The 27,844-nt window shown below is 44.1% G+C and overlaps 1 protein-coding gene across 1 annotated transcript; it reads left to right on the top strand.

The window, feature by feature from the left end:
• Nucleotides 1-10,646: 10,646 nt before the first annotated feature.
• DNTTIP1 (deoxynucleotidyltransferase terminal interacting protein 1) lies at nt 10,647-26,331 on the top strand. Its single transcript, XM_075277436.1, has 13 exons — nt 10,647-10,794; nt 14,793-14,863; nt 14,971-15,067; nt 16,015-16,113; nt 16,192-16,257; nt 19,172-19,228; nt 19,312-19,373; nt 20,385-20,430; nt 23,403-23,461; nt 23,565-23,625; nt 25,766-25,837; nt 25,931-25,986; nt 26,109-26,331. Exons 1-13 carry the CDS (start codon nt 10,711-10,713, stop codon nt 26,215-26,217), a joined length of 939 nt encoding a protein of 312 aa, XP_075133537.1. The 5' UTR covers nt 10,647-10,710; the 3' UTR covers nt 26,218-26,331.
• The last annotated feature ends 1,513 nt before the right edge of the window (nt 26,332-27,844 follow it).

Raw genomic sequence — 27,844 nt, 5'->3', positions numbered from 1 at the left:
TGAAAGGTCCTCTTACCTGAGAAAACCAAAAACGTTTTGGAAGAATGTTCTCTGGTCAGATGAGACAAAAGTAGGAAAAGGCCTCAACATAGAGTTTACAGGAAAAAAAAAAAGAGGCCTTCAAAGAAAAGAACACGGTCCCTACAGTCAAACATGGCGGAGGTTCCCTGAGGTTTTGGGGTTGCTTTGCTGCATCTGGCACTGGACTGCTTGACCATGTGCATGGCATTATGAAGTCTGAAGACTACCAACAAATTTTGCAGCATAATGTAGGGCCCAGTGTGAGAAAGCTGGGTCTCCCTCAGAGGTCATGGGTCTTCCAGTAGGACAATGACCCAAAACACACTTCAGGTCAGCACTAGAAAATGGTTTGAGAGAAAGCACTGGAGACTTGTAAAGTGGCAGCAATGAGTCCAGACCTGAATCCCATAGAACACCTGTGGGGGAGAGATCTCTTGATGGCAGTTTGGAGAAGGCCCCCTTCACATCTCAGGGGGGACCTGGAGCAGTTTGCCAAAGAAGAATGGCCTAAAATTCCAGCAGAGCCTTGTAAGAAACTCATTGATGGTTACCGGAAGCGGTTGTGCGCAGTTATTTTCTCTAAAGGTTGTGCTACCAAGTATTAGGCTGAGGGTGTGAATACTTTTGTCCAGCCCATTTTTGGAGTTTTGTGTAAAATGATCAATAATTTGACTTTTTTTTTTCATTCTCTTTTGTGTTTTTTTCATTGCAAGCAAAATAAATGAAGATATTAATACCAAAGAGTTTGTGCTTGCAATCATTTTCTGGAAGACAACAAGTATTATCTAACAGAATTGCAGGGGTGTCAATACTTTTGTCCGGCCCATTTTTGGAGTTTTGTGTAAAATGATCAATGATTTGACTTTTTTCATTCTCTTTTGTGTTTTTTCATTGCAAGCAAAATAAATGAAGATATTAATACCAAAGAGTTTGTGATTGCAATCATTTTCTGGAAGAACACGAGTTTTATCTGACAGAATTGCAGGGGTGCCAATACTTTTGGCCAACACTGTATATATTTCCCATTCCTTTTGTATCATTCTTGGTTTTGGCTGAAAAAAACGCAACATAATCTGCAACAAAAAAGCTGTGTTTCTGCAAAGTGGGGCCTCAGCCTTAGGCTAAGGCTCCACGTAGCATCTTGTAGCAAAAAAGCGCTGCAGGAAAAAACGCGGTGGCAATGCATCACAGTTTTTCCCTCAGTGGTTTTTACAGAGAGTCCTCTGCAGACTTTCTTCCTCCATTATACCTATAGGTATGCGCACGGCAATAACAAGCCCTGGTGTGAATGGGAACCAAGGCTAAATAGGGAGGAAGAACCCGCCCATGGAGTTCACAGAAAGGTAGCTGTCAATCACAGGGCAAGGCCAGATTAACCACTTTTTTTTTTTTTTTTTTAGGCGCCGCCCCCTGAGAGGCTGGCTGCCTTTGATGCAGTGCTCCAAGCTGGGAGCAAACTTTTCTTTCCTTTTTCACTCTTTTTCTCTGTATCTTCAAGAATACGGTAACCAAGCAATCTAGCACTATGAATTTAGCAACTATAAATCGAATGGAAGACCCTGTGGAGTTTTTTTTTTGTTCCTTTTGTTTCCATTGTAAAGCATGGACTCAAGACCTGGTTCAGCTGGTTTCCACATGTGCCTGTTACCATCCCCCCAGCTAGGACAGCATGGCTCAACATGCGGCATGGAAGAGAAACCTACATGGAAATGCGGACTTCTTCGTTCAAGGAGATGATTTCTGGCGTCAATTGCTGATGTGTGAAGATGCTACAGCTGACTGGTATTTCTTTCTATTACTGTGGACACGTGGGACACTGTTACAACCTGGGAACCTACCATCACCCACCTACCCCAGGAGTTATGGAAGCTTGGCAAGAGAGCAGCACCATGTATACCTGGATGGTCTCTGACTTCCTTGGGGCAGTAGAACACTGTTGTAAGGAGGAGGAGGACGGCTTGTGATGAAGGACATTTGGGGCATTTTTTGTGGTTAAAAGGACAATAGTGCTGATTAGAGATGAGCGAACACTAAAATGTTCGAGGTTCGAAATTCGATTCGAACAGCCGCTCACTGTTCGAGTGTTCGAATGGGTTTTGAACCCCATTATAGTCTATGGGGAACATAAACTCGTTAAGGGGGAAACCCAAATTCGTGTCTGGAGGGTCACCAAGTCCACTATGACACCCCAGGAAATGATACCAACACCCTGGAATGACACTGGGACAGCAGGGGAAGCATGTCTGGGGGCATAAAAGTCACTTTATTTCATGGAAATCCCTGTCAGTTTGCGATTTTCGCAAGCTAACTTTTCCCCATAGAAATGCATTGGCCAGTGCTGATTGGCCAGAGTACGGAACTCGACCAATCAGCGCTGGCTCTGCTAGAGGAGGCGGAGTCTAAGATCGCTCCACACCAGTCTCCATTCAGGTCCGACCTTAGACTCCGCCTCCTCCGGCAGAGCCAGCGCTGATTGGCCGAAGGCTGGCCAATGCATTCCTATGCGAATGCAGAGACTTAGCAGTGCTGAGTCAGTTTTGCTCAACTACACATCTGATGCACACTCGGCACTGCTACATCAGATGTAGCAATCTGATGTAGCAAAGCCGAGGGTGCACTAGAACCCCTGTGCAAACTCAGTTCACGCTAATAGAATGCATTGGCCAGCGCTGATTGGCCAATGCATTCTATTAGCCCGATGAAGTAGAGCTGAATGTGTGTGCTAAGCACACACATTCAGCACTGCTTCATCACGCCAATACAATGCATTAGCCAGTGCTGATTGGCCAGAGTACGGAATTCGGCCAATCAGCGCTGGCTCTGCTGGAGGAGGCGGAGTCTAAGATCGCTCCACACCAGTCTCCATTCAGGTCCGACCTTAGACTCCGCCTCCTCCAGCAGAGCCAGCGCTGATTGGCCGAATTCCGTACTCTGGCCAATCAGCGCTGGCCAATGCATTCTATTAGCTTGATTAAGCAGAGTGTGCACAAGGGTTCAAGCGCACCCTCGGCTCTGAGGTAGCAGAGCCGAGGGTGCACAAGGGTTCAAGTACACCCTCGGCTCTCCTACATCAGAGCCGAGGGTGCGCTTGAACCCTTGTGCAGCCTCGGCTCTGCTACATCAGAGCCGAGGGTGCGCTTGAACCCTTGTGCACACTCTGCTTCATCAAGCTAATAGAATGCATTGGCCAGCACTGATTGGCCAGAGTACGGAATTCGGCCAATCAGCGCTGGCCAATGCATCCCTATGGGAAAAAGTTTATCTCACAAAAATCATAATTACACACCCGATAGAGCCCCAAAAAGTTATTTTTAATAACATTCCCCCCTAAATAAAGGTTATCCCTAGCTATCCCTGCCTGTACAGCTATCCCTGTCTCATAGTCACAAAGTTCACATTCTCATATGACCCGGATTTGAAATCCACTATTCGTCTAAAATGGAGGTCACCTGATTTCGGCAGCCAATGACTTTTTCCAATTTTTTTCAATGCCCCCGGTGTCGTAGTTCCTGTCCCACCTCCCCTGCGCTGTTATTGGTGCAAAAAAGGCGCCAGGGAAGGTGGGAGGGGAATCGAATTTTGGCACACTTTACCACGCGGTGTTCGATTCGATTCGAACATGGCGAACACCCTGATATCCGATCGAACATGTGTTCGATAGAACACTGTTCGCTCATCTCTAGTGCTGATGCAAGATACCGAACTATCAGCTGTGAGCAGGAGATCTCACCACCTACCAAAGGAACTGCCACATGTTATCATGATAGCTGCTTATGTCCCCCACCTCTGCAAAAATTTCTGCTTGTTATATCCACATGCTGTGACCCCCCTCCTCGTGTCCTACAACCAAGTCGGCTGTATTATTATTATTATTATAATTATTATTATTAACATCAATCTGCACAGAGAACTAAATGATCCTGCAGTGTGTCTGTGTTTCTTTCTTTTTTAGTTGCTATGATTCCTAGGATTTCTCTATCTGCCATGAGCTTCTATGTGTTTCTCTCTTGTTATATACTACTGTACCATCTATGAAACTGTATCACTGAAATTTCCCCATTGTGGGACTATTAAAGGAATATCTTATCTTATCTTATCTTAATGGACAGAGGCAACATAGGCAGAAGACGGGTGTGGTGCAAATGCAATCACAGAACTAGAGCCGAGTTCACACAGTGCGACCAAAAACTTTAATCCAAGAACCAAACTGCACCCGCCTCCTGCGCCACAGCATACAAGCAGAGGGTGGTGCAGTGACCCGAACAGGCAGAGATGTTACAATAAGTGAGAGCAAGTGACATTTATAACAGTAGTGTGAACACCCCTTTATCATTAAAAAATTGCATTAGCAAGCCACTTCATAAATACAGTAAAACTTCTGCTTGAGAAGAACAGCCCCTTATACAGAGCCCATTACCTGTGACAGATTATCCATTCCACCATACAGGCACAGATGTAGCAGAGTTAACCTGGAGTTTTGCAAATGGTTACACTGCTACAGCGGGATATCTTATCACAGGAGACAAAAAAAACACCGAGAAGTGAGCGAAAAAAATGTGTCGATTTTTTAAAACTAGTCATCTTGCGTCATTGATCTTAGCATATCTTATAACAGTGGACATCACTAATACCTCCACTGTATAATGGCCATCTTCTTTTAGCAGACGCCCTTGAAAGACCACTTTTTAAAGCAAGTTTGGTTGGTCATCTCAATGATTTTTATTTCTTCGTATTTCTCGTACAGTATAATGATTCCTAAGTGAATTAGGTTAGTAATGAGATTGTTGTCCTCATACTGCGGTCATCTAATCTCACGTGCTTTATGGAAATTTTTAATAAAACAGTGAATCATATTGTCTCCAGGGTGTGGTGATGACACCCTGCTATTACTTCACGTAGCTGAGACCGGAACAATTATTCAATTATTTGTCAATAATAAACCCACAGCCATTAGACATGAGATATTGTGTAGAGAGTATCTGTTCATCTGTGCTTGAGGCAAACTCTGAAATGGCAGCCTGGCAATGTAGCATGCAGCATATTTAGCAGCTGTGACATTACTAATTCATCGAGGCCATACAGAGGTATATGGGACAATACTTTAGTCAGCTGTGTCTTCGTACAGGATCTTTGTACCTGACTCACGTATAGACGTCTTGGTCGATTGGTTCCTTTTTTAATCGCACATCAGCAATAGACGCCAAAAATCATCTCCTTGAAAGAAGAAGTCCACTTTGGGCCTGATTTTCTTCTGCAAGGACAGGGAATATGGTTAAAATTGATGGGAAGGATGGAGCCAAATACAGGACCATTCTGGAAGAAAACCTGTTGGAGTCTGCAAAAGACCTGAGACTGGGATGGAGATTTATCTTCCAACAAGACAATGATCCAAAACATAAAGCAAAATCTACAATGGAATGGTTCCCAAATAAACGTATCCAGGTGTTCGAATGGCCAAGTCACAGTCCAGACCTGAATCCAATCGAGAATCTGTGGAAAGAACTGAAAACTGCTGTTCACAAACGCTCTCCATCCAACCTCACTGAGCTCCAGCTGTTTTGCAAGGAAGAATGGGCAAGAAGTTCAGTTCTTGATGTGCAAAACTGATAGAGACATATCCCAAGCAACTTGCAGCTGTAATCGCAGCAAAAGGTGGCGCTACAAAGTATTAACGCAAGGGGGCCGAATAATTTTGCACGCCCCACTTTTCAGTTTTTTTATTTGTTAAAAAAGTTTAAAATATCCAATAAATTTTGTTCCACTTACAATTGTGTCCCACTTGTTGTTGATTCTTCCCCCCAAAAATTAAAATTTCATATCTTTATGTTTGAAGCCTGAAATGTGGCAAAAGGTTGAAAAGTACAAGGGGGCCGAATACTTTTGCAAGGCACTGTATGTGTGTTGTGCGGATCTTATTGTTAGATAATAATAATAACCTATCTATAGTAACTACAGAACACACCGAGACCATGAACCTACCTATAGTAACCACAGAATACACCGAGACTATGAATCTACCTATAATAACTACAGAATACACCGTGACCATGAACCTACCTATAGTAACTACAGAATACACCGAGACCATGAACCTACCTATAGTAACTACAGAATACACCAAGACCATGAACCTACCTATAGTAACTACAGAACACACCGAGACCATGAACCTACCTATAGTAACTACAGAATACACCGAGACCATGAACCTACCTATAGTAACCACAGAATACACCGAGACTATGAATCTACCTATAATAACTACAGAATACACCGAGACCATGAACCTACCTATAGTAACTACAGAATACACCAAGACCATGAACCTACCTAAAGTAACTACTGAACATACCGAGACCAAGAACCTACCTATAGTAACTACAGAATACACCGAGACCATGAACCTACCTATAGTAACTACAGAATACACCAAGACCATGAACCTACCTAAAGTAACTACTGAACATACCGAGACCAAGAACCTACCTATAGTAACTACAGAACACACCGTGACCATGAACCTACCTATAGTAACTACAAAACACACCGAGACCATGAACCTACTTATAGTAACTACAGAATACCCCGAGACCAAGAACCTACCTTAAGTAACTACAGAATATACCCAGACCATGAGCCTACCTATAGTAACTACAGAACACACTGAAACCATGAACTTACCGATAGTAACTACAGAATCCACCGAGACCATGAGCCTACCTATAGTAACTACAGAACACACCTAGACCATGAGCCTACCTATAGTAACTACAGAACACACTGAAACCATGAACCTACCGATAGTAACTACAGAACACACCGAGACCATGAACCTACCTATAGTAACTACAGAACACACCGTGACCATGAACCTACCTATAGTAACTACAGAATCCACCGAGACCATGAGCCTACCTATAGTAACTACAGAACACACCGTGACCATGAACCTACCTATAGTAACTACAGAATCCACCGAGACCATGAGCCTACCTATAGTAACTACAGAACACACCGAGACCATGAACCTACCTATAGTAACTACAGAATCCACCGAGACCATGAGCCTACCTATAGTAACTACAGAATCCACCGAGACCATGAGCCTACCTATAGTAACTACAGAACACACCGAGACCATGAACCTACCTATAGTAACTACAGAATACACCGAGACCATGAGCCTACCTATAGTAACTACAGAACACACCGAGACCATGAACCTACCTATAGTAACTACAGAACACACCGAGACCATGAGCCTACCTATAGTATGCTTAAACGGGTTTTATTAAAGATTTTTCAATAAAATACAAAACGAGTAACAGAAATGAAGTCGAGCAACAATGAAGAAGCATATAAGTCAGCGGACTGGGAGGCCAAAAAGACCCCCCTCCGCAGAAACCAAATACAGCCCAACAAGAAAAGGAAAAGGGGACATGGAATAGACATGAAACACACAAACAAACACAAGACAGAGACGAAAAAACCACAAATAAAACAAAAGAAGCAAGGAAGAAAGGAAGAAGAAGACAGACGGCCATGCTACACTTATGCGAAGGCAGTAGAGAAGGCAGACGATTCCTGGAACATAACCCAGGGACGCCAACGAAGTTCAAACTTGGAATAAGCAGGAGAGTCTTCCGCCAACAAGGTCTCCATCCGCTGAATAAGAAGGAACTCCTGGAGGAACTCAAGCAGGGAGGGAGGGGTAGGGCTGCGCCAGTGTCTTGGAATAACGGCCCTGGTGGCCGTGAGAAAGTGCCCCAGGAGGTCCTTCTTAATCTCTGACAGCCTGCCAGGGATGACCGACAGAAGTGCCAGCTGAGGAGAGACAGCCACCGAGCGCCCACTGACCCTGGAATACAAAGAAAACACCGCGTCCCAAAAGGGGCGCAGAACGTCACAGTCCCACCATATGTGCAACATAGTACCCCTAGCGGAGCCACAGCGCCAATATAAGTCCGAAACAGCAGGAAAAATCCTATGAAGAAGCACTGGACACCTATACCACCGGGACAGAATTTTATAATTTCTCTCCTGAGCGCTACACGGGAGGGCCATCTTATGAGAAAGCAAGAAGGACCTGTCCCAATCCGCAGATGACAAACTCACAGGAAGGTCGGCATTCCAGGCGGCGACGTAGGGGGGGAGTTCCGCGGTGACATCCGAGAGGAGAACATCATACAATAGCGAAAGGGCACGAGGGAGGGGGGTCTGACGCCCAATATAGGATTCTAGAGCTAATGGTGGAGAAGAGAGGCGAGAAGTGAGCGAAAACTGCTTCAGAAAGGACTGAAGTTGGGCATACTCCAACCACGAGAGGCGCAGGTCAGGATGAGAGCTACATAGCTGAGCAAAAGGAAGGAGCGGAGAATCACCCGCCACCTCCTGAAGACGGGTACAATCCACTCGGTCCCAACAGAGGAACCGGTCAACCGAACAACCAGGGGGGAGCCTACCTATAGTAACTACAGAATACACCGAGACTATGAGCCTACCTATAGTAACTACAGAATACACCGCTATAGTAAGTACAGAATCCACCGAGACCATGAGCCTACCTATAGTAACTACAGAACACACCGAGACCATGAACCTACCTATAGTAACTACAGAACACACCAAGACCATGAGCCTACCTATAGTAACTACAGAACACACCGAGACCATGAGCCTACCTATAGTAACTACAGAACACACCGAGACCATGAGCCTACCTATAGTAACTACAGAATACACCGAGACCATGAGCCTACCTATAGTAACTACAGAATACACCGTGACCATGAACCTACCTATAGTAACTACAGAATACACCGCTATAGTAAGTACAGAATCCACCGAGACCATGAGCCTACCTATAGTAACTACAGAACACACCAAGACCATGAACCTACCTATAGTAACTACAGAACACACCGAGACCATGAACCTACCTATAGTAACTACAGAACACACCAAGACCATGAGCCTACCTATAGTAACTACAGAATACACCCTGACCATGAACCTACCTATAGTAACTACAGAATACACCGCTATAGTAAGTACAGAATCCACCGAGACCATGAGCCTACCTATAGTAACTACAGAACACACCAAGACCATGAACCTACCTATAGTAACTACAGAATCCACCGAGACCATGAACCTACCTATAGTAACTACAGAACACACCAAGACCATGAGCCTACCTATAGTAACTACAGAACACACCGAGACCATGAACCTACCTATAGTAACTACAGAACACACCGAGACCATGAGCCTACCTATAGTAACTACAGAACACACCGAGACCATGAGCCTACCTATAGTAACTACAGAACACACCGAGACCATGAGCCTACCTATAGTAACTACAGAATACACCGTGACCATGAACCTACCTATAGTAACTACAGAATACACAGAGATCATGAACCTACCTATAGTAACTACAGAATACACCGAGACCATGAGCCTACCTATAGTAACTACAGAATACACCGAGACCATGAGCCTACCTATAGTAACTACAGAACACACCGAGACCATGAGCCTACCTATAGTAACTACAGAATACACCGTGACCATGAGCCTACCTATAGTAACTACAGAATACACCGAGACCATGAACCTACCTACAGCAACTTCATTCTAGTCAGGTCAGTAGTGAGACAGATGGAGGGGGCATTAAATTGGGGGTGCACCAGGAGAGAGACTTTATACTGTGGGGTCAATTTGAGAACATTATAACGTGGGAGCATATAATATTAGGGTTATTGTGTGAGGAACACAAAAAGAAATGTATCAGAATGGACAGAGTCATTTTAGAAGTAGGAGGAGCTAAATTTGCCATGTCCCTCTTTCTGTCCTATGAAAATTGGGAGGTAAGCGTGTGATGGGCCACTGACGTTGGGTTCACACTAGCACCCGTACTCCGTTTTCAGGTTTCCGAAACCTGTCATGCCGAGTCCAGCCGTGAGCGCCGGTGAGCGTTTTAAGCGCTCCGTGGCGAAACCGTTTTTTTTTTTTTTTAAACCGGACACAGAGTACTGCATATCCGACTCTGTGTCCGGTTTAAAAAAAACGGTTTCGCTGCGGAGAGCATAAAACACTCACCGGCGCACACGGCCGGAGACTTTTCAAGCCCATTCAAATGAATGGGATTGAAACATGCAGGTTTCCGTCTCCTGCCCCTGTTTTGTGCAGGAAACGGAAACCTGCAGAACGGAGACCGGGCGCAGATGTGAACGAGCCCTGAGGGCCATTATATTATATGGGACCACTAAGGAGCCATTATACTGTATGAGAGCCTCTAAGGGGCATTATACCATGTGGGAGCCACTGACGGGCCACTATAATTTGTGCAGGTCTGGTATTTATAAAAGGGGCAGTGATGAAACCTTTGCAATTGGCCTACCAATGTGTTAAAATGACCCCAGGTGAATAAAATAAACATTAAAAAAAAAAAAAAAGCAAATTGTTTTTTTGGGCCAAAGGTTTAATAAATCTTCATGTATTTAGACTTTATGTAAGTGTGAGGTAGAGCTAGCCGGGCAGACACGTCTGTGACACATTATAGCAGCACACTACACTGACACTGAGGAAGCGCGCGGCCGTCTCCGTGGTTACAGGAGGAGGGCGCTCCTGGATGACGTCAGCGCGCCGATGTTGTGATGTCCGGGATTGACTGTGAAATCAATGATGGGGACAAGTAACGATTCTGAGGTGAAAGGCCAGAGTGGCGGAGAGGAGGACGGAGACCCCGGGGACCGATCATCCCCGGTTAGTAGGCAGGGGCTCGGTGTGATAGCTCAGGGATGCCCTTGTATATGTCAGTGACATGGCTACCTGCATGTATGCCTGTGTATGGAGCTGCCCTTGTATATGTCAGTGACATGGCTACCTGCATGTATGCCTGTGTATGGGGCTGCCCTTGTATATGTCAGTGACATGGCTACCTGTATGTATGCTATCCAGTCTGCTTGTGTATGGAGCTGCCCTTGTATATGTCAGTGACATGGCTACCTGCATGTATGCCTGTGTATGGGGCTGCCCTTGTATATGTCAGTGACATGGCTACCTGCATGTATGCTATCCAGTCTGCCTGTGTATGGGGCTGCCCTTGTATATGTCAGTGACATGGCTACCTGCATGTATGCTATCCAGTCTGCCTGTGTATGGGGCTGCCCTTGTATATGTCAGTGACATGGCTACCTGCATGTATGCTATCCAGTCTGCCTGTGTATGGGGCTGCCCTTGTATATGTCAGTGACATGGCTACCTGCATGTATGCCTGTGTATGGGGCTGCCCTTGTATATGTCAGTGACATGGCTACCTGCATGTATGCTATCCAGTCTGCTTGTGTATGGAGCTGCCCTTGTATATGTCAGTGACATGGCTACCTGCATGTATGCTATCCAGTCTGCCTGTGTATGAGGCTGCCCTTGTATATGTCAGTGACATGACTACCTGTATGTATGCTATCCAGTCTGCTTGTGTATGGGGCTGCCCTTGTATATGTCAGTGACATGGCTACCTGCATGTATGCCTGTGTATGGAGCTGCCCTTGTATATGTCAGTGACATGGCTACCTGCATGTATGCTATCCAGTCTGCCTGTGTATGGGGCTGCCCTTGTATATGTCAGTGACATGACTACCTGTATGTATGCTATCCAGTCTGCTTGTGTATGGAGCTGCCCTTGTATATGTCAGTGACATGGCTACCTGCATGTATGCCTGTGTATGGGGCTGCCCTTGTATATGTCAGTGACATGGCTACCTGCATGTATGCCTGTGTATGGGGCTGCCCTTGTATATGCCAGTGACATGGCTACCTGCATGTATGCTATCCAGTCTGCTTGTGTATGGAGCTGCCCTTGTATATGTCAGTGACATGGCTACCTGTATTATGCTATCCAATCTGGCTGTGGGTAATGTGAAGATAATAAAGACCAGCACAATATAGTCACTGGAGAGGGGGTCCTGAGCCCCCATTACAGAACCTGCTGAATGTAGGGAGTCCTTCATGTATCTGTTAATCTCTGTCTGTCCCATAGAGAGGAATGGAGCTGCAGCTCACGTACACAACCTACTACTTCATGCATCTACTTCTAGTTATCATCAGGGTCCCAATGGTCAGACCCCCTACTGATCAGATGTATTGTCTTGTATATATAGCTTAACTTGAAATTACTGAAATAACCCTTTAAATGGGTAACTTAAAGGGATTTTCATATTGAAGATCTATCCTTAGTGAATAAGCCACTGCACAGTGGACAGAGCTGTCTGATTTTGTCTCAGTCCACTGAATGACCCGTTGATCTTGGGGATGTCAGACCCCCAAATGATAGGACATCAGTATGAAAAACCTCTTTGATGTACTGAAAATTCTTTAAAGGGGTTGTTCTGCCACAGATCGAGTTTTCATAGGTCATGAGCATATGATCTGTGGGATCTGACACCTGGACCCTGCACAGATCAGCTTGTTCTTTCAGCCTCGGGGTGACAGAAGCTGATAGTGGATGAGTGGTGGATGCCGCACCACTATTCAGAGAATAATGGCGGTGGTTACGGTGAACTGCAGCACTGCTTCTATTATTTGTATATTATTTCTAGAACAGCTGATCTGTGCAGTATCCAGGTATCAGACCCCTCATAGCACAAACTGATGACCAATCCTGTGGTCAGCTGTATGAAAACTCGATTTGTGGCCTGACAATCCCTTTAAAGATCAGTCATCAAGTTGAAAATTCAATTTGCGACAGAAAACCCCTTTTTGTACCGCACCAATTTTCGTTTTTGAATTGCCGTTTTTTTTATCCCCACGTTCTAAGAGCCACCGTGGTTTCATTTTTCAGTCTGTCACGTGATGGCTTATCGATTGCGACAAGTTGTACTTTGTAATGGCTCCTTATAATATCCTGTGAAATGTACTGGGAAGCTGGAAAAAAATTCAGATTGAGATGGAACTGGGAAAAAAAAAAAAAAAAAAGCATTTGCACAAATTTCTTATGGCTTTAATTTCTGCGACATTCACTATGTGGCAAGCATGACATGTTACCTGGATTCTGTGGATCAGTATGAAGGCAATATGAAATTTATGTAGAATTTTTAATGTTTTGATTCCTTTTAAAAAATTAAAACTGCAGAATGGAAAAACTTCTTTGTGTCGCCATATTGTGACACCTGTAACTTTTTCATATTTATGTGTTTGAGCTGGGTATGGCGTCTCTTTATGTGGGACAAGATGCTGTTTTTATTTATACCGTTTTGGGGAAAGTCTGATGGTTTGATTTCTTTTTATTACATTTTTATAGGAGAAAAACAACCATTTGTCCATTTTTATTTTTTTTTTTGTAGATTGTGAGCCCCATATAGGGATGACAATGTACTTTTTTTCCCTATCAGTATGTCTTTTGTAGAATGGGAGGAAATCCACGCAAACACAGGGAGAACATACAAACTCCTTGCAGATGTTATTCCTGGCAGGGTTCGGACCCAGGATTCCAGCACTGCAAGGCTGCAGTGCTAACCACTGAGCCACCATGTTGCCCCTTTTATTTGTAGATTGTGAGCCCCACATAGGGATCACAATGTACATTTTTCCCCCTATCAGTATGTTTTTTTGTAGAATGGGAGGAAATCAATGCAAATACGGGGAGAACATACAAACTCCTTGCAGATGGTGTTCTTGACAGGGTTCAAACCCAGGAGTTGTGTTGTCCTGTCCATTTTTATTTTTTCCCTCACTATGGTGTTCATATAAAAAATATATATATTTATTAAAAATTAAAATCAACCCCCCTTTCCCTAGAACGCATATAAAAGTACTTAGATACTCTGGAACACATTATGTATTCCTGTGTCCGAAAACGCCCGCTCTACAAAAATATTTTTTCCCATACAGTAAACGCCATAGCGGGAAAAAAATCAAAAGTGCCAAACCACCTCTGATCCAAACCATTTTGCCTGTGATAAAAAGTTGAATAAAAAGCAAAAAAAGCAATACCCCAAAATGGTAAAACTGAAAAGTACACCTGACCCTGCAAAAAAAAAAAAAAAAAAAGACTCCCTATGCATTCCTGTACATGGAAATATAAAAAGTTTACAGGTGTCGGAATATGGCGACTTAGAAAAAAAAAAATTTTTGGCATAGTTTTGGATTTTTGTTAAGAGGTTAAAATGTAAATCAAACCATATAAATTAGGTATTTCCGGAATCATACTGAAACATAGAATACAGGTGACGTCACTTTGGCTGCACAAAGAACTCAGTAAAAGCGAAGCCCGTAAGAAAAGTTGCACAATTGTACTTTTTATTCAAATCCACCCCATTCTGAATTTTTTTCCAGCTTCCCAGTACATTGTACAGAATAAATAATGGCGGCATCATGAAGAACAATTTGTCCTGCAAATATTAAGACCTCATATGGCTCTGAGAGCGGAGAAATAAAAGAATTATTGAGTTTGAAAGGAGGGGAGTCAAAAATGAAAATGCGGCGGGAAGGGGTTAATATCTTCCATCACTGTTCAATGCAGTTTCCTAATATGAAAAATATTTTAAGGAACATTAAATGGTGACTGCCTCTGGTTTCATTTGACTACATGGAAAATGTCCTATATTAATGGTTTACAAAATATTTTAGCGTTTAAGAGCCAACTTGACTTTAGTAAGAACTGTCATAGACATCAACAAGGCCTGGGCCCTAACAATTGTTTGCATTGGTTCCTGCGATATTTCAATCCTGTCACTAAGATCTCCTTGTTTTATGTTTTGCAGAGCCCGTGGAATATTATGATTAAACATCGGCAAGTGCAACGTAGGGGGCGCCGTGCTCACGTTGCAGTCAGGTATGTATTACGTTGGTAGATGGGTCTCTGGTGTTATTCTGTCTGTACTTCCCTCTGTTGCTCCTGCGATCCCTCTGTATAGTTCATGTATTCCCTTTGATTTGCAGTTTCACTGACCCTGCCGTCTCCATGGACCTGCTGCGTGCCGTCCTGCAGCCGAGCATCAATGAGGAAATTCAAGGTGTTTTCGATAAATATATGAAGGTAAAGATTGTCTGATATCCTGCCTAACTCTTGTGTATCACAGGGCATAATACATGAAGGTCTGTCATCAGGTGATGGTCTCTAGAGATGGCAGTCAACGGGATTGGCATGTAACCAGCTCCTTATGTTAAAGTTGTCAGATGGTTCCAGAGTCAGTGGTGCTAGAGACAGACGCCTTACACAAGGAGATGGTGATTAGCATATATAGTACAAAACACTACAGGGTATGGCCAGTAGAAAAGCTAGATCTGTCCTGGCAGGGAGAACCATGCTGTAATATTATGTTCTGGTCTATCGGAGGACCAGAAGAAGAGAAAAACGGATATGTTCTATGACTGATACAAATGGAGCCTAAACAGATGTGAACCCAGCCTCAAAGAGGTTATTTAGACAGGCTCTAAATGGGGTAAAAACTGAAAGGGGTTTTTCAGAATTATATATTGGTGACACTAGGTTCACACCTGCGTTCTACTCTCCGTTCTGTGCTTTCCGTCTTCTGCATGCCGGAGTGCTTGGGATAAATCAAGAACAGTGCTGTACGTTACATAGTGACTGTACTTTGTCTTACAGCTCATCTCCATTCACATGAATGGGACTGAGCTGCTCTTGTATGCTTTGACCAGTGGCCAGAATTCAACAACTCTCTTTACTGGCTTAAAAAGAAGGGATCTGGGATGAGGACCACCATTTATGATGTCCATATGCCCTCTTATTCAGAGAGCCCATTAATTTATGTAGAGTCACCCCTCACAACCCCCATGTGTGAGTGTTATGTTGTAAGACACACATGTTGAGTACTTGGCCGCTCACTGCTAGGGTGCAACCATGTGACAATAAACGGCAGATACAGACACAAAATTAGCGTCCCTCTCTGTTTTGGTGCTAGCATGTATTGTGTAGTACTCTATAGTCTTGCATATCATGTTACAATTATCCTCTACCTGTAGTTCTTTCAGAAAGCTGCAATAAATGTGAGAGAGAATGTCGGGGATCAGGTGGACCCAGAGCAGCTGATTCGAGAGACTTGTCGCAATTGTCTGGAGCAGGTAATACATAAAGCTAGTCCTGACATAAGGTAGACCAGTGTGTTCCCCTAATAACCATTGTCTTATTCTTTTATGCAGGCAAAGGTCCTCTTTGCAGACCGAGAGAAAGCGGTAGTAAAACCTGTGATAGAGGGCACCATTAAGGTACAATGATAGCATTAGTTATAGCTGAAGTTTTAAAGAGGACCTCTCATGTCCTCTGACACTGGCGGTATTATATAGCACTAGAAAGCTATGTTCCCTGAAGTTCAGCATCATCACTCAGCTGTGAGGAGCACAGTGACATGTGACGGTACAAAGCTATGGAAAAACAATGACACTGAGCTGTAAGGCCCGCCCTTCTGACAGTGGAGGGATATATGTGCTGGAACTAATGGCACCAATATCTCTGGCACCAGGGTACATACTGGCAAAGCTGACTGAAACAGCAGATACATAGTTTATGAGTCCAGTATATTCAGCAGGAGAGCGCTCCCCATCCCTTTAAGAAGTGATTGATATGTTGCTGAGTATTCACATATATACAGCAGGCGTACACTCCTTATGTATACAGTAGACTTATAAACTATGTGTCTGGTTTATTCATTCATAAAGTATGTTTTTTGGCTACTATTGCTATGGACTTGTAGCTGTATTATGTTGCCTATACATGTGTCCAGATAACTCTTTGACCTTAGCATAGATCATTAATTGATGATTAGCTGGGGTCCAACACCAAAGTCCCCCACTGAACAACTGCCTGAAGACGCTGCAGTGTTCAGGTGAGTGCTGCAGCTTCTTCAGTACTTGCCATGGACAGCCCTATACATTTGCATAGTGACTGTTCTTGGTATCACAGCTCGGCTCATTCAGTTAGTTGTATGGAACGGAGCTATGATCATGTGACTGATGAACATCACATTCCCACTGAAGTGGAAGCAGCATTGCAGCCACTTCAAACAGCTGATCAGCAGGGGGTCCCAAATGTTGCACCCACTGATTTTCAATTAATAACCTGTCTTAAGGATAAATTATGGCATTCCAGAAAATCCATTATTACCTTAAGACAGGAGCAGTTGAGGTAAAGCAGACACTGAGATATTCATCACCTTCTGCAGAATTCAGGCTTTGTTTGCAGCTCTTGTATCTTATGAATGTTATCTTATAATTGCCATCACAATTGCCTCTGTCCCTTCATAGAAATTGGGCACAGTACACAGCACGTGTATTGAAGGGTATCCGAGTTCCCACACCTGCTTCCCCCTGGCACTTGAGCCGCTGCCACAAGAAATAGATCTATATCAGGGTTTTTACAGTGAAACCTCTATGAGACAGCCAGCCAAAATTACATGAAAATTTGGTCTTATAGGGGGCGACTTCTCAAAGTAGATGGAGGAAGTGAGAGTCTGTCACAGGGATTATGGTCTGGAGAAGGGGGTGGTCTTTTGGAGCGGTTCACTCCAGTGTTTCCTAAGCAAACCATCTATGACTGACATGACAACATATTCATATAGAGTCTGACCACTCATAGGATAGTGTCTACCGTTCCTAGCATACATTTTATGCTGTTAAAGGGGTTGTTCCATTATGGACACTTATTCCCTATCTCCAGGACAGGGGATAAGAGTCCGATCACTGGGTCCCTCAGCAATGAGATGGATAGAAGACTGAAAGTCTCCCTGAAGCCACTTTGCGAATGTTACGCCAGTGTGACGGCACTCCATTCACTTCTTTGAGGCTGCAGGTCATTATAATCCTGGCAGCCCCATAGCAGTGAATGGAGCAACGGTTACACAAGTCCATGGGCACTCCATTCACAGAGAGGGTTTAGGGAGACTTTTAGGTAACCCGTCCTCCTTATCACTGGGGAACCCAGTGTTCTGACCTTGAGTAATGGGACAGTTATCCCCTGACCTCTGGATTGGGGAGAAGTGTCCGTAACAGCACAACCCCTTTAACATTCTCTTCCTGTTGTTGTTATGGATCACTTATTGAAATGATGACATATTAGCAATTCTCCGCTTTGTCAGAATCTATCCCCTTTCAGAGCAATAGAAATGTGGCACACAATGTACTTTCTGTCCTCCTTCAATGTCAAGAGCAGCTTTCCAGTAACCTTTTTTTGGGGTACACTGTAAAGAATTCTGGCATGTCTGATACCAAAGATGACCTGTGGCTTCTCCTGATATGTCTGTTGAATATTAAGGACATATCCTTAGGATATGACAGCAATATCTGACCAGTGGGGGGCTGATACCCCGACAGATCAACTTTTTTGTAGGGACCCCAGAATTCAGGTTCTCTTGAATAGGACTGTGACAAATGAACAAGACATCAATGGCTTGTGAAGGAGAAGCAGCATTCACCTGAGTGCTGTTTCCGCTTCAAGCCGCTGATCTTTGGGAGTCCTGGGCGTCAGACCTTAACTGATCAGATATCGATGTCCTATCCTTAGGCTACGGCATCATCATCTGCTAAATACTTCTATTTCCCATAAAATAACAATTCTGGAGAATGTTTTGCTATAACTGTGTTTTGTGCTGTTCCTATGTTATTCCTCCTAGAAATGTGTGAGTAAATTGACATCTGGGCGTTACTATTCCCCTTGTGAAAAGGGTCTATCCTACCAGAGTCTGACACTCTTGGCACATTGTCTGACTGTGTAGGGATACACCCCTTTGCCATGGCAGATTATAACAACCAGTATATTCATATACTACCAGGAGGAACAACACCATGCAGTTGTATATGAACATTGCTATTTCATACAAGGATACAAGCAGTTACTAGCACTAGAGATGAGTGAGTACTGTTTGGGTCAGCCGATCCGAACAGCACGCACACATTGAAATGAATGGACGTAGCCGGCACGCGGGGGGTTAAGCGGCCGACCGGCGTCAAAGCGGAAGTACCAGGTGCTTCCATTCATTTCAATGCGTGCGTACGTGCTGTTCGGATCGGCTGATCTGAACAGTACTCGCTCATCTATAACTAGCACAGACGGTCAGGAGAGCTGAGCGGATGAGGTGTTGCAGCGTTCCTTACATTCTCTTTCTCTTTGTTCTGTTTTGTACTCTAGAGATCAAGAATAGCAGAAGATGAATCCTCTCTGCGGAGGAGCCCAGTGCCCAAAAAGGTGATGAACAGCGTGAAAGGTCACTAAATACACTAAATATGCCCTCACAAAGAGGGGATCTCTAAATCATTTTTGTATTACAGAGAAAGGGACGTCCCCCAGGGCCGAGCTCATTAAATGAGCGGAATTCCTCAGGACTTACATCGTGAGTATTAATAGTAAGCTGCATCCTCACTATATATGTAATGTATGGGGTATGTCCCGCCAGAGCGTGCAGGAGAAAGGAAGGGAAAGCGTAGATGGCTAGGAGTTAACCCTTTAACAATACGGGGTAGTTTATACGTTAATGCTCGGCGACATGTTCCTCTGTTCATAGCTACCAATAAAAAATAGAGTATTGTCCTTTCTGTCAGGTCAGGAGCAGAACCTCTGCAGTACATGTCAGTATATTGGATTATATTATCAGCTGCCACAGGGGGAAGGAGACTGATTCTATCCACAGCACAGAAACCCAGGTTGGCCCAGCAGCAAGTATTTGCCCATTGTAATCTGACTTGCATAGGCATTCACTGATACTGTTGTTTATTGTGACAGCCAATGGTAGTCTACTGTAGTGGAGTATTTGTTGGGCTAACCTTCCGAGATTCGCCTCACAAATATTCATGAAGTTCGTCTGGCGGTTTCTTTAAGAAGTATTATACTCTGGGGTCTTTTCAGACTGTTCCTTTTACGCACCTCCCCTTGGTCTCCCTTTATTTTACTTTAGGGTCTGAAGAGACCCCAGAGTGTAATAGTAGTTTGTGGGTGATGAACCTCAAAATTTATTTTTTTATTTAAATTCACTTAGGGGCCCACTAAGGGCTGTTATACTACCTAGAAGGTTGCTATTGCACATTATTCTGTGTGGAGGGAGGGGCTGTTGTGTGACATTATGTCCCATAGTGGACCTACACATCGCATTATAATGTGTGGAGGGGCCACTGTGGGACATTATACTGTATTTAGGCTGCTATGAGACATTATACTGTGTGGAGGGGCCACAATAGGACATTATACTCTGTTGAGGGGCAGGAGATACGCTCATTTATGTCTCTTAATAAACTAAGTACTTGTTACTCCAGTCCAGAGGAGATCAAGACTGGCATACGACATGCTATACTTGTTGCAGTTTATATCTGAACTGACTAAAGTATTGACTCCTTTAATTTTTTTTCAGATTAAAACCCAAGACTGGTGATCTTATCAGACGTGAAGGTCCAAAGGTACAGTGCTAAGTATACGTGGATTGGGGTGAAGAGATACACATGTTCGGCAGGTGTTGTCCAGGTCCAAACTGATTTTTCATACTGGACCTGTTGACAAGAGAGTTCATTAGTTTGTCATCTCTCGGGGTCAACACCCAGACCCCATACAGATCAGCTGTTCTAGCTGTCTCTGGGAGCTGGAAGCTGCTAGTGGACAGGTGGCACTTGCAGTGGACAGGGTAGCTTGAATAGGAACAGTGCTGTACATTCCTCCCATCTGTAGGCTGCTAGCATAGCTGATCTGTGCAGGGTCTGGGTGTTGGACCTCAACAAATCACATACTTTGGACAACCCCTTTAAAAAGACTTTGTAGCTCATGAATCGATCATCGATTCTTTTTTTTTTTTTTTCTTTTTCTTATGGTAGAGTTGGAAGGGACCTCAAGGGCCATCGGGTCCAACCCCCTGCAAGTGCAGGTTTTCCTAAATCATCCCAGCTATATGTTTATCCAGATTCCGCTTGAAGATTTCCATTGATGGAGCGCCCACCACCTCCCGTGGCAGCCTATTCCACTCTCTCACTACCCTCACTGTCAGAAAGTTTTTCCTAATGTCTAATCTGTATCTCTTTCCCTTTAGTTTCATCCCATTGCTTCTTGTACTTCCTTGTGCTAATGAGAATAGGGTAGATCCCTCTGCACTGTGACTACCTTTCAGATATTTGTAGACTGCTATTAAATCTCCCCTCAGCCTTCTCTTCTGCAAACTAAACAATCCCAGTTCTTTTAGCCGCTCCTCATAGGACATGGTTTGCAGACCTTCCACCATTTTGGTTGCTCTTCTCTGGACTTGCTCCAATATATCGATGTCTTTCTTGAATTGAGGCGCCCAGAACTGTACACAGTATTCCAGGTGTGGTCTGACCAGGGAAGAGTACAGCGGAATAATAACCTCTCTTGATCTAGATTCAATGCTTGTCTTAATACATCCCAGAATTTTATTAGCCTTTTTTGCAGCAGCACCGCACTGTTGGCTCATGTTGAATTTGTGATCTACTATTATGCCCAAGTCCTTTTCCCCTATGCTATCACTTAGTTCTATTCCTCCCATACTATATATGTTTTTTACATTTCTGTTACCCAGATGTAGAACTTTGCATTTGTCCCTGTTAAATACCATTTTGTTCGCCTCAGCCCATTGTTCCAGTGTGTCTAAGTCCTTTTGAATACACTCTCTCTCCTCTCTAGTGTTGGCTATTCCTCCTATCTTCGTATCATCTGCAAATTTTATGAGTTCCCCAATAATTCCATCGTCCAGATCATTTATAAAGATATTAAAAAGTACTGGGCCCAGAACAGAGCCCTGAGGCACCTCGCTTTTGACTTTCTTCCAGTTCGATGTGTAGCCATTTAGTATTACTCGTTGTGCCCGATCATTAAGGGGGCGTTCACACTACCGTCGGTGTCCGATATGTAGTGTCCGCTCCTAGTGTCCGCTCTAAATCTGTCACGGACACTAGGAGCGGACACTAGATGTGTCCGTGACACCGGTCATTCACTTTAATGGGCATCGGGTGCGTTCTTTTGCACTCCGTGCCCGTCCTTTCCTGTCCGCAAGAGAAGATGTCCGACTTCTCAAGCGGACAGAGGAACCCTGCATGCAGGGTTTTTCTGTCCGCTTGAGAAGTCGGACATCTTCTCTTGCGGACAGGAAAGGACGGGCACGGAGTGCAAAAGAACGCACCCGATGCCCATTAAAGTGAATGACAGGTGTCACGGACACATCTAGTGTCCGCTCCTAGTGTCCGTGACAGATTTTGAGCGGACACTAGGAGCGGACACTACATGTCGGACACCGACGGTAGTGTGAACGCTCCCTTAGCCAGTTGTGAATCCACCTAACTGATTTTTTGTCAAAGCCATACTTAATCATTTTTTCAATAAGAAGGTTATGTGATACTTTATCAAATGCCTTACTGAAGTCAAGATATACTATGTCCACGGCATTCCCTTGGTCCAACCATTCAGTGATTTTGTTGTAGAAGGAAATCAGGTTAATCTGACAAGATTTATTGGTCATAAAGCCGTGCTGGCTCTGGTTAATTAATGCCTTCCCATCCAGGTACCGAAGTAAATGTTCCTTGACAATTTGCTGAAAGATTTTTCCTGCTATCGAGGTCAGACTTACCGGCCTGTAATTTCCTGAATCGTCCCTTTTCCCCTTTTTGTAGATGGGGACAACATTTGCCCTTTTCCAATCTAAAGGGACCACTCCTGTTTCCCATGACTTACCGAAGATTATAGCAAGGGGTTCTGTTATTTCCTCTGCTATCTCTTTCAGGACTCTAGGGTGTAAATCATCTGGTCCTGGGGACTTGGTTTCCTGTAACTTGGCTAAGTGCTCTCTTACCAGACCTTTGCTTATAGTCAGCTTGGAGTCCTCCTTCCCCTCATCTCCATCACCATTAATGTCGATATTTCCATTAGTTTCTTGGGAGAAGACGGATACTAAATATGGGTATAGAAATAATGTCCTATAAAAGAGGAAGTCTCAGAGCAAAAAATATCAGGGGCTTTCCTAGAAAAGTCAGAAGAGTGGTCGCGCCATCTGTTTCCTCTTTTTAGCAGCACTACTTCTCTGGTAGCAGAAGACACAATTTTGACCAAAACCAGCTACTTATTGATATCACTTGGCCCACAACTATCTGTCTCTCAGCCTTTATAACTGTTTTCTCCAGGACTAGTAAAACGTAGTGACTTTCCTTTCAAAACAGCGCCACACTTGTCCATGGGTTTCATCTGGTATAGCGGCTGCGCTTCATTGATATTTATGCAATACTGTATGCATCCTGTGTACAGGAGTGGCGCTGTTTTTGGAAGAAAATAACTATTTTTATAATCCTGGGTAATTGTTTCACATGATTCCTTGTGAGCATGTTCTGTGAAATGCTTCTGTAATTATGAGAAAACACCTTGTTTTATTATATTCTAGTGGGATCCAGCCAGACTGAATGAGACAACCAACTTTGTACTGGGATCACGGGCTAATAAGTAAGACGAACGGACTCTTAGATTAATATGTTTCAGTTTTATGATACATATATACCGTACATAAGTGTGTGTGTTTACCAGTGTTTCTTTTTACCTCCTTTAGGGCTTTAGGAATGGGGGGGACCAGGGGTCGAATTTATCTGAAGCACCCAGAGCTATTTAAGGTATGCTACACTTGAATGGTAGCCCCAGTAATCCATATTCTGGAGCCCCCTCTAGTGGCAACCTAAATATCAGCATTCATAGGGAGCACTGACGCTTTTACAGGGCTAATATATTGATGGCTTATGTTTAGAATAAGTCATCAATATCAGATCAGTGGGGGCCTGACACCCAGCACCCCAGAGATCAGCTGTTTGAAGAGGCTGCAGTGCTTTCTGTGACATCTTCTCTACCCATTACATAAGTGTTTACATTGTGCTGCAGCTGTACAGTCTCATTCAAGTGAATGGGCCTGAGCTACAATACTACACACAGTCCCTACACAATGTACAGCACTGTGCTTGGTATTCAGTGATCATGGGGGGTCCTGGTTGTCAAACCCCTCAAACAGACATTAATGATCTATTCTAAAGCTAAGAGAACCCCTTTTATGCATTAGATGTGGAAGGAACTGCAATGGAGCTCTGGACCATATAGTAGGACTATACGAGAATGTGTCTGTAATATATGTCTGTATGAACGCTAGATTATAAGCCATATAATCTCCATTACTTAACTTACTCTGGGATTGTTAGCATGCACTCCCAGAACAAAGTGTAATGTTGTCCTTATAGGATACTACCCAGCTCTCCCAGAAACAAAATAGTAGCTCAGTGTCATAATCACAGGTCACTTTTTATGTTGTGAGGGAACCCACTACAGCCACGTGTAATGGTTCCGTTTGCTAGCTGTACTATATAAACAGGTTACCTTATGCTTAAAGGGATTGGTCACTTTCTGATGGCATAAATCAGTGTGTACTGGCATTTGAAACTCTGAATCCCACTCATTCCTTGCCACAGTATACATGCTGAAGCCCCTGAGCTGCCCTTGGGTCCTCTGTGTGAATACTGGACAAAGGGACTGCTGCGTTCAAGATGGCAGTCATGTCATTTACACGTCACTGTATTTGCAGCGGTATCCTCCTCAGATACAGGAGATTGTGCTATATGTATCTGTGCATGTGCTGAACAGTTTTGACATAGGCACAAACAAGCCAGGAAGGTGGTCACGTAGCTAAAATACATGACCATCGCCATCTTGGGTGCTATGAATGCTGTGGTATCTAGTCTTAATAAAGGTGATGGAGGGGGAGCTTCAGTATGCCACTGACCCCTTTTACATTTTCATAAGCCAGTACACATTGGTTAGGCCATTTGTGAAGATTCATTAGAATGTGGTCAACCCCTTTGAAGGGGGTGTCCAAGGTTTACTTTAGGATAGGACACTATCTGATAGTAGGGGACCAATGCACATATCAGCTGAGAATGGGTATATCTGGTCCATGTACTATACAGTGCACAGAGCCAGAAGCAGGTGACTCCATGCCCTATATTTGGAGTAGGCAACCTTCGGTGCTCCAGGTGTTGTAAAACTACAACTCCCAGCATGCATGCTTGCTTTGATGTTCCTGAAACTCCATGGAAGTGAATGGAGCATGGTAGGAGTTGTAGTTTCACAACAGCTGGAGTGCCGAGGGTTGCCAACCCCTGCCCTATATAGTGGTTGGATGCTGTTACTTCAGCTCTATTCCCTTTGACTTCAAGGGATAGTTCACATGGGGCACGGGACCGTGTATTTTGGTCCTGATTCTGATGTGGGAAGCAGACAGTCACGGCTTCCCGCTCCAGAGTAGCCCCAAATGAATGGGCCTAGTCCGGAGGGTGCTGTCGCGAGGCGGACACCGGGGCTGACTCAGCCACGGAATCTGCCTGAAGAAAGAGCAGCTCGCTTCTTTTTACCGTGAGCCGGAACATAACGCTTACGGTAAAAAGGAAGCTAGCGGTCTACATAGACCTCTATTGTGAGGTGGTGGATTCGGCGTCAGAATCCACCTCCTCTTGCCCCATGTGAACGAGCCCAAATGGGATCCAAGCTGCAGTACCTGCACAGAGTACAGCTGAGGGCACAGAACCATCTACTATCAGCTCTGTGCCCTGTATAGTACAGGGGCTGCTTATACCCATTGGATATCGATTACCTATCCCCAATATACATAATAAATAAGAGTCCTGATCAACCCCTTTAACGTTACCTATAATAACATGATGGAAATAAACCCCACAGCGGTGGATTTTCAGTAATCGTCTTGTTCCATTGCAGTATTCAGTCGATCCACAGGACAAACAGTGGTTGACGGAAAAACAGTACATGAGAGCCACAGGAGGTAAAATGGTAAGTAGTGCTTAATATCAGTGTGTGCCAACCACTTTACTACAAGGGGACCTGAATGTTCACGCTATGTCTTATATGTTTTTTATCTCGCAGGTTTATCTCCTTTTAGAAGAAGATATCCTTGATTTGTCAGCTACGGATGAATACAGGTACTGACAGTCCTATAAGACTATGCAAAAGATGCAGAATGTCAGCGCCCTGCTTTACGTTATGTGTGCTGCTTTTGTATCTTCATTGACTTGATCCTTGGATCTTACTTGTTATTCTTTAGAGACAACAAAGAGCTGCGGTTGGATGAGCTGAAGCCGTTCACTGCCCCTCCATGGGTGATTGAGAAGATGAGAAAGTACATGGAGCATATGAGAACAGAGCAGGACTAGTGGACTCTCCACAGGTCTATAGGCTTGTTATGGGGTTACCTTTTAAAATTTCTTTATCCAATTTTAACTCTACTTTACATGACGTGTGAACTGTATAATAAAGCATGGCTGACCATTGAGAAACAAAACCTAGCGTTGTCATGTTTTACGTAGATACAGGTGGTGATCTTCATGCTATGCGGCAGGTTTTTCAAATGCTTAATGTCTCCAAACTGAGACATTGACCATATAGTATAAGACCCCTTTTATGATCTATTTGTGAATGACCAGTCAGGGGCGCTCATGTGTAACTTTCTCTGCTAGCTCCAAAAATCAGCACTGGTGTATGTGTCATAAAAGAGAATCACTTTCTGTCTGGACTGAATGTAATGTCCTAGGACGGCACCATTAAAGGGATATTCTCATCTCAACCTTTCATAGCTCCATCTTTGGTTTTGTCTATTTCTGTGCCGTCCAACCTAGTGGTCAAAAGGAAGCCATGTTTGGCCAGGATGGGAATAACCCTTTAATGTATCTTCTTATTCAAGAGTATTTCTGCCCACCTATGCTGGAGGCTGAGTGCTACACCCTTGTGTTGTTTATTACAGTGGCACAGATGTGAACACAGTGTATCCGTTATTCTGGTTTATCAGATGATCAGAACAATGGACACAGTGACTACTAAAACAGCGAACACCAATAGTGCCCGACAGATCCCATTGACTATAATGGGATCCTTTCTTTTAAACTGAAACTGCCAGACTAAAAAGTCTTGCAGCATTTTTTATCTGCCAATTTTCGGCAAAAAATCTCCCAGGGAGAAGTACCCACAGAAAATCCTCAGTATTATACTAAATCAACAGTGTAGATGAGATTTAAAGGGATCCTGTCATTGGATACCCTTTTTTTCTGACTAAAACATAGGAATAGCCTTAAGAAAGGCTATTCTTCTCCTACCTTAAGATGTCTTCTCTCTGTTCGGTAGAAATATAGGTTTTCTTCAGTATTGTGGGGAATCACTCAGGTAGATGCTTGTAGCAGTGCAGGAAACAGGGCAGACACTGGATTGCACGCAAGTTCAGGCTTTATTTACTTGTAGTGCATGAACTGCCTTTGCAAAGACTCAAATAACCAAAACAAGAACCTTCTCGGCTGAGAACTAACTTAAACATACAGAACTTTTCCGTGACTATACAGGAGACTGGCTACCAGACTCCCACTTTGGCAACAACAACGGGTGGCACAGTACCTGCTCTGTAGATTTGGTCTGGACAGGTCATCTTTCAGTGTGGTGCCACCGCTCCTAGTCCTCACACACAGACTATTATCAGGCCTTGATTAGTCAGCTGACCTCCCTGGTGTGGGCCTTTACCAAACACCCTTTAGCTGCCTAGCTGGGACATACCTGTCTTCCCAGACCACACCCTTCACTCTCTCACAGTATGCAAATGAGTTCTCTCGCAGCACTGGGGCCATTCCCCAGCACTCAAACAGCACTGGGGGCATTCTCAATGCTGCGAGAGAACTCTCCAGCGATGCCTCCATCTTCTTCTGGAACGCCCTCTCCTTGTGTCTTTTTCCATCTTGGCTTTCAATCTTCTAGGCCTCGGGCAGAACCGACTGCGCATGCCCGGGCCACAAGAAAATG

Source organism: Leptodactylus fuscus, chromosome 6 (assembly GCF_031893055.1).
Source record: "Leptodactylus fuscus isolate aLepFus1 chromosome 6, aLepFus1.hap2, whole genome shotgun sequence".
Lineage (NCBI taxonomy): Eukaryota > Metazoa > Chordata > Amphibia > Anura > Leptodactylidae > Leptodactylus > Leptodactylus fuscus.
Note: the sequence above shows the minus strand (reverse complement) of the source record. Positions and strands in the feature narration are given on the sequence as shown.

Coding starts and splice junctions, on each gene's coding strand:
- DNTTIP1 (XM_075277436.1), top strand. CDS start 10,711: ATGATGGGGACAAGTAACGATTCTGAGGTGAAAGGCCAGAGTGGCGGA. Junction 19,229..19,311: donor GGAGCCCAGTGCCCAAAAAG/GTGATGAACAGC, acceptor TTTGTATTACAG/AGAAAGGGACGTCCCCCAGG. Junction 19,374..20,384: donor AATTCCTCAGGACTTACATC/GTGAGTATTAAT, acceptor ATTTTTTTTCAG/ATTAAAACCCAAGACTGGTG.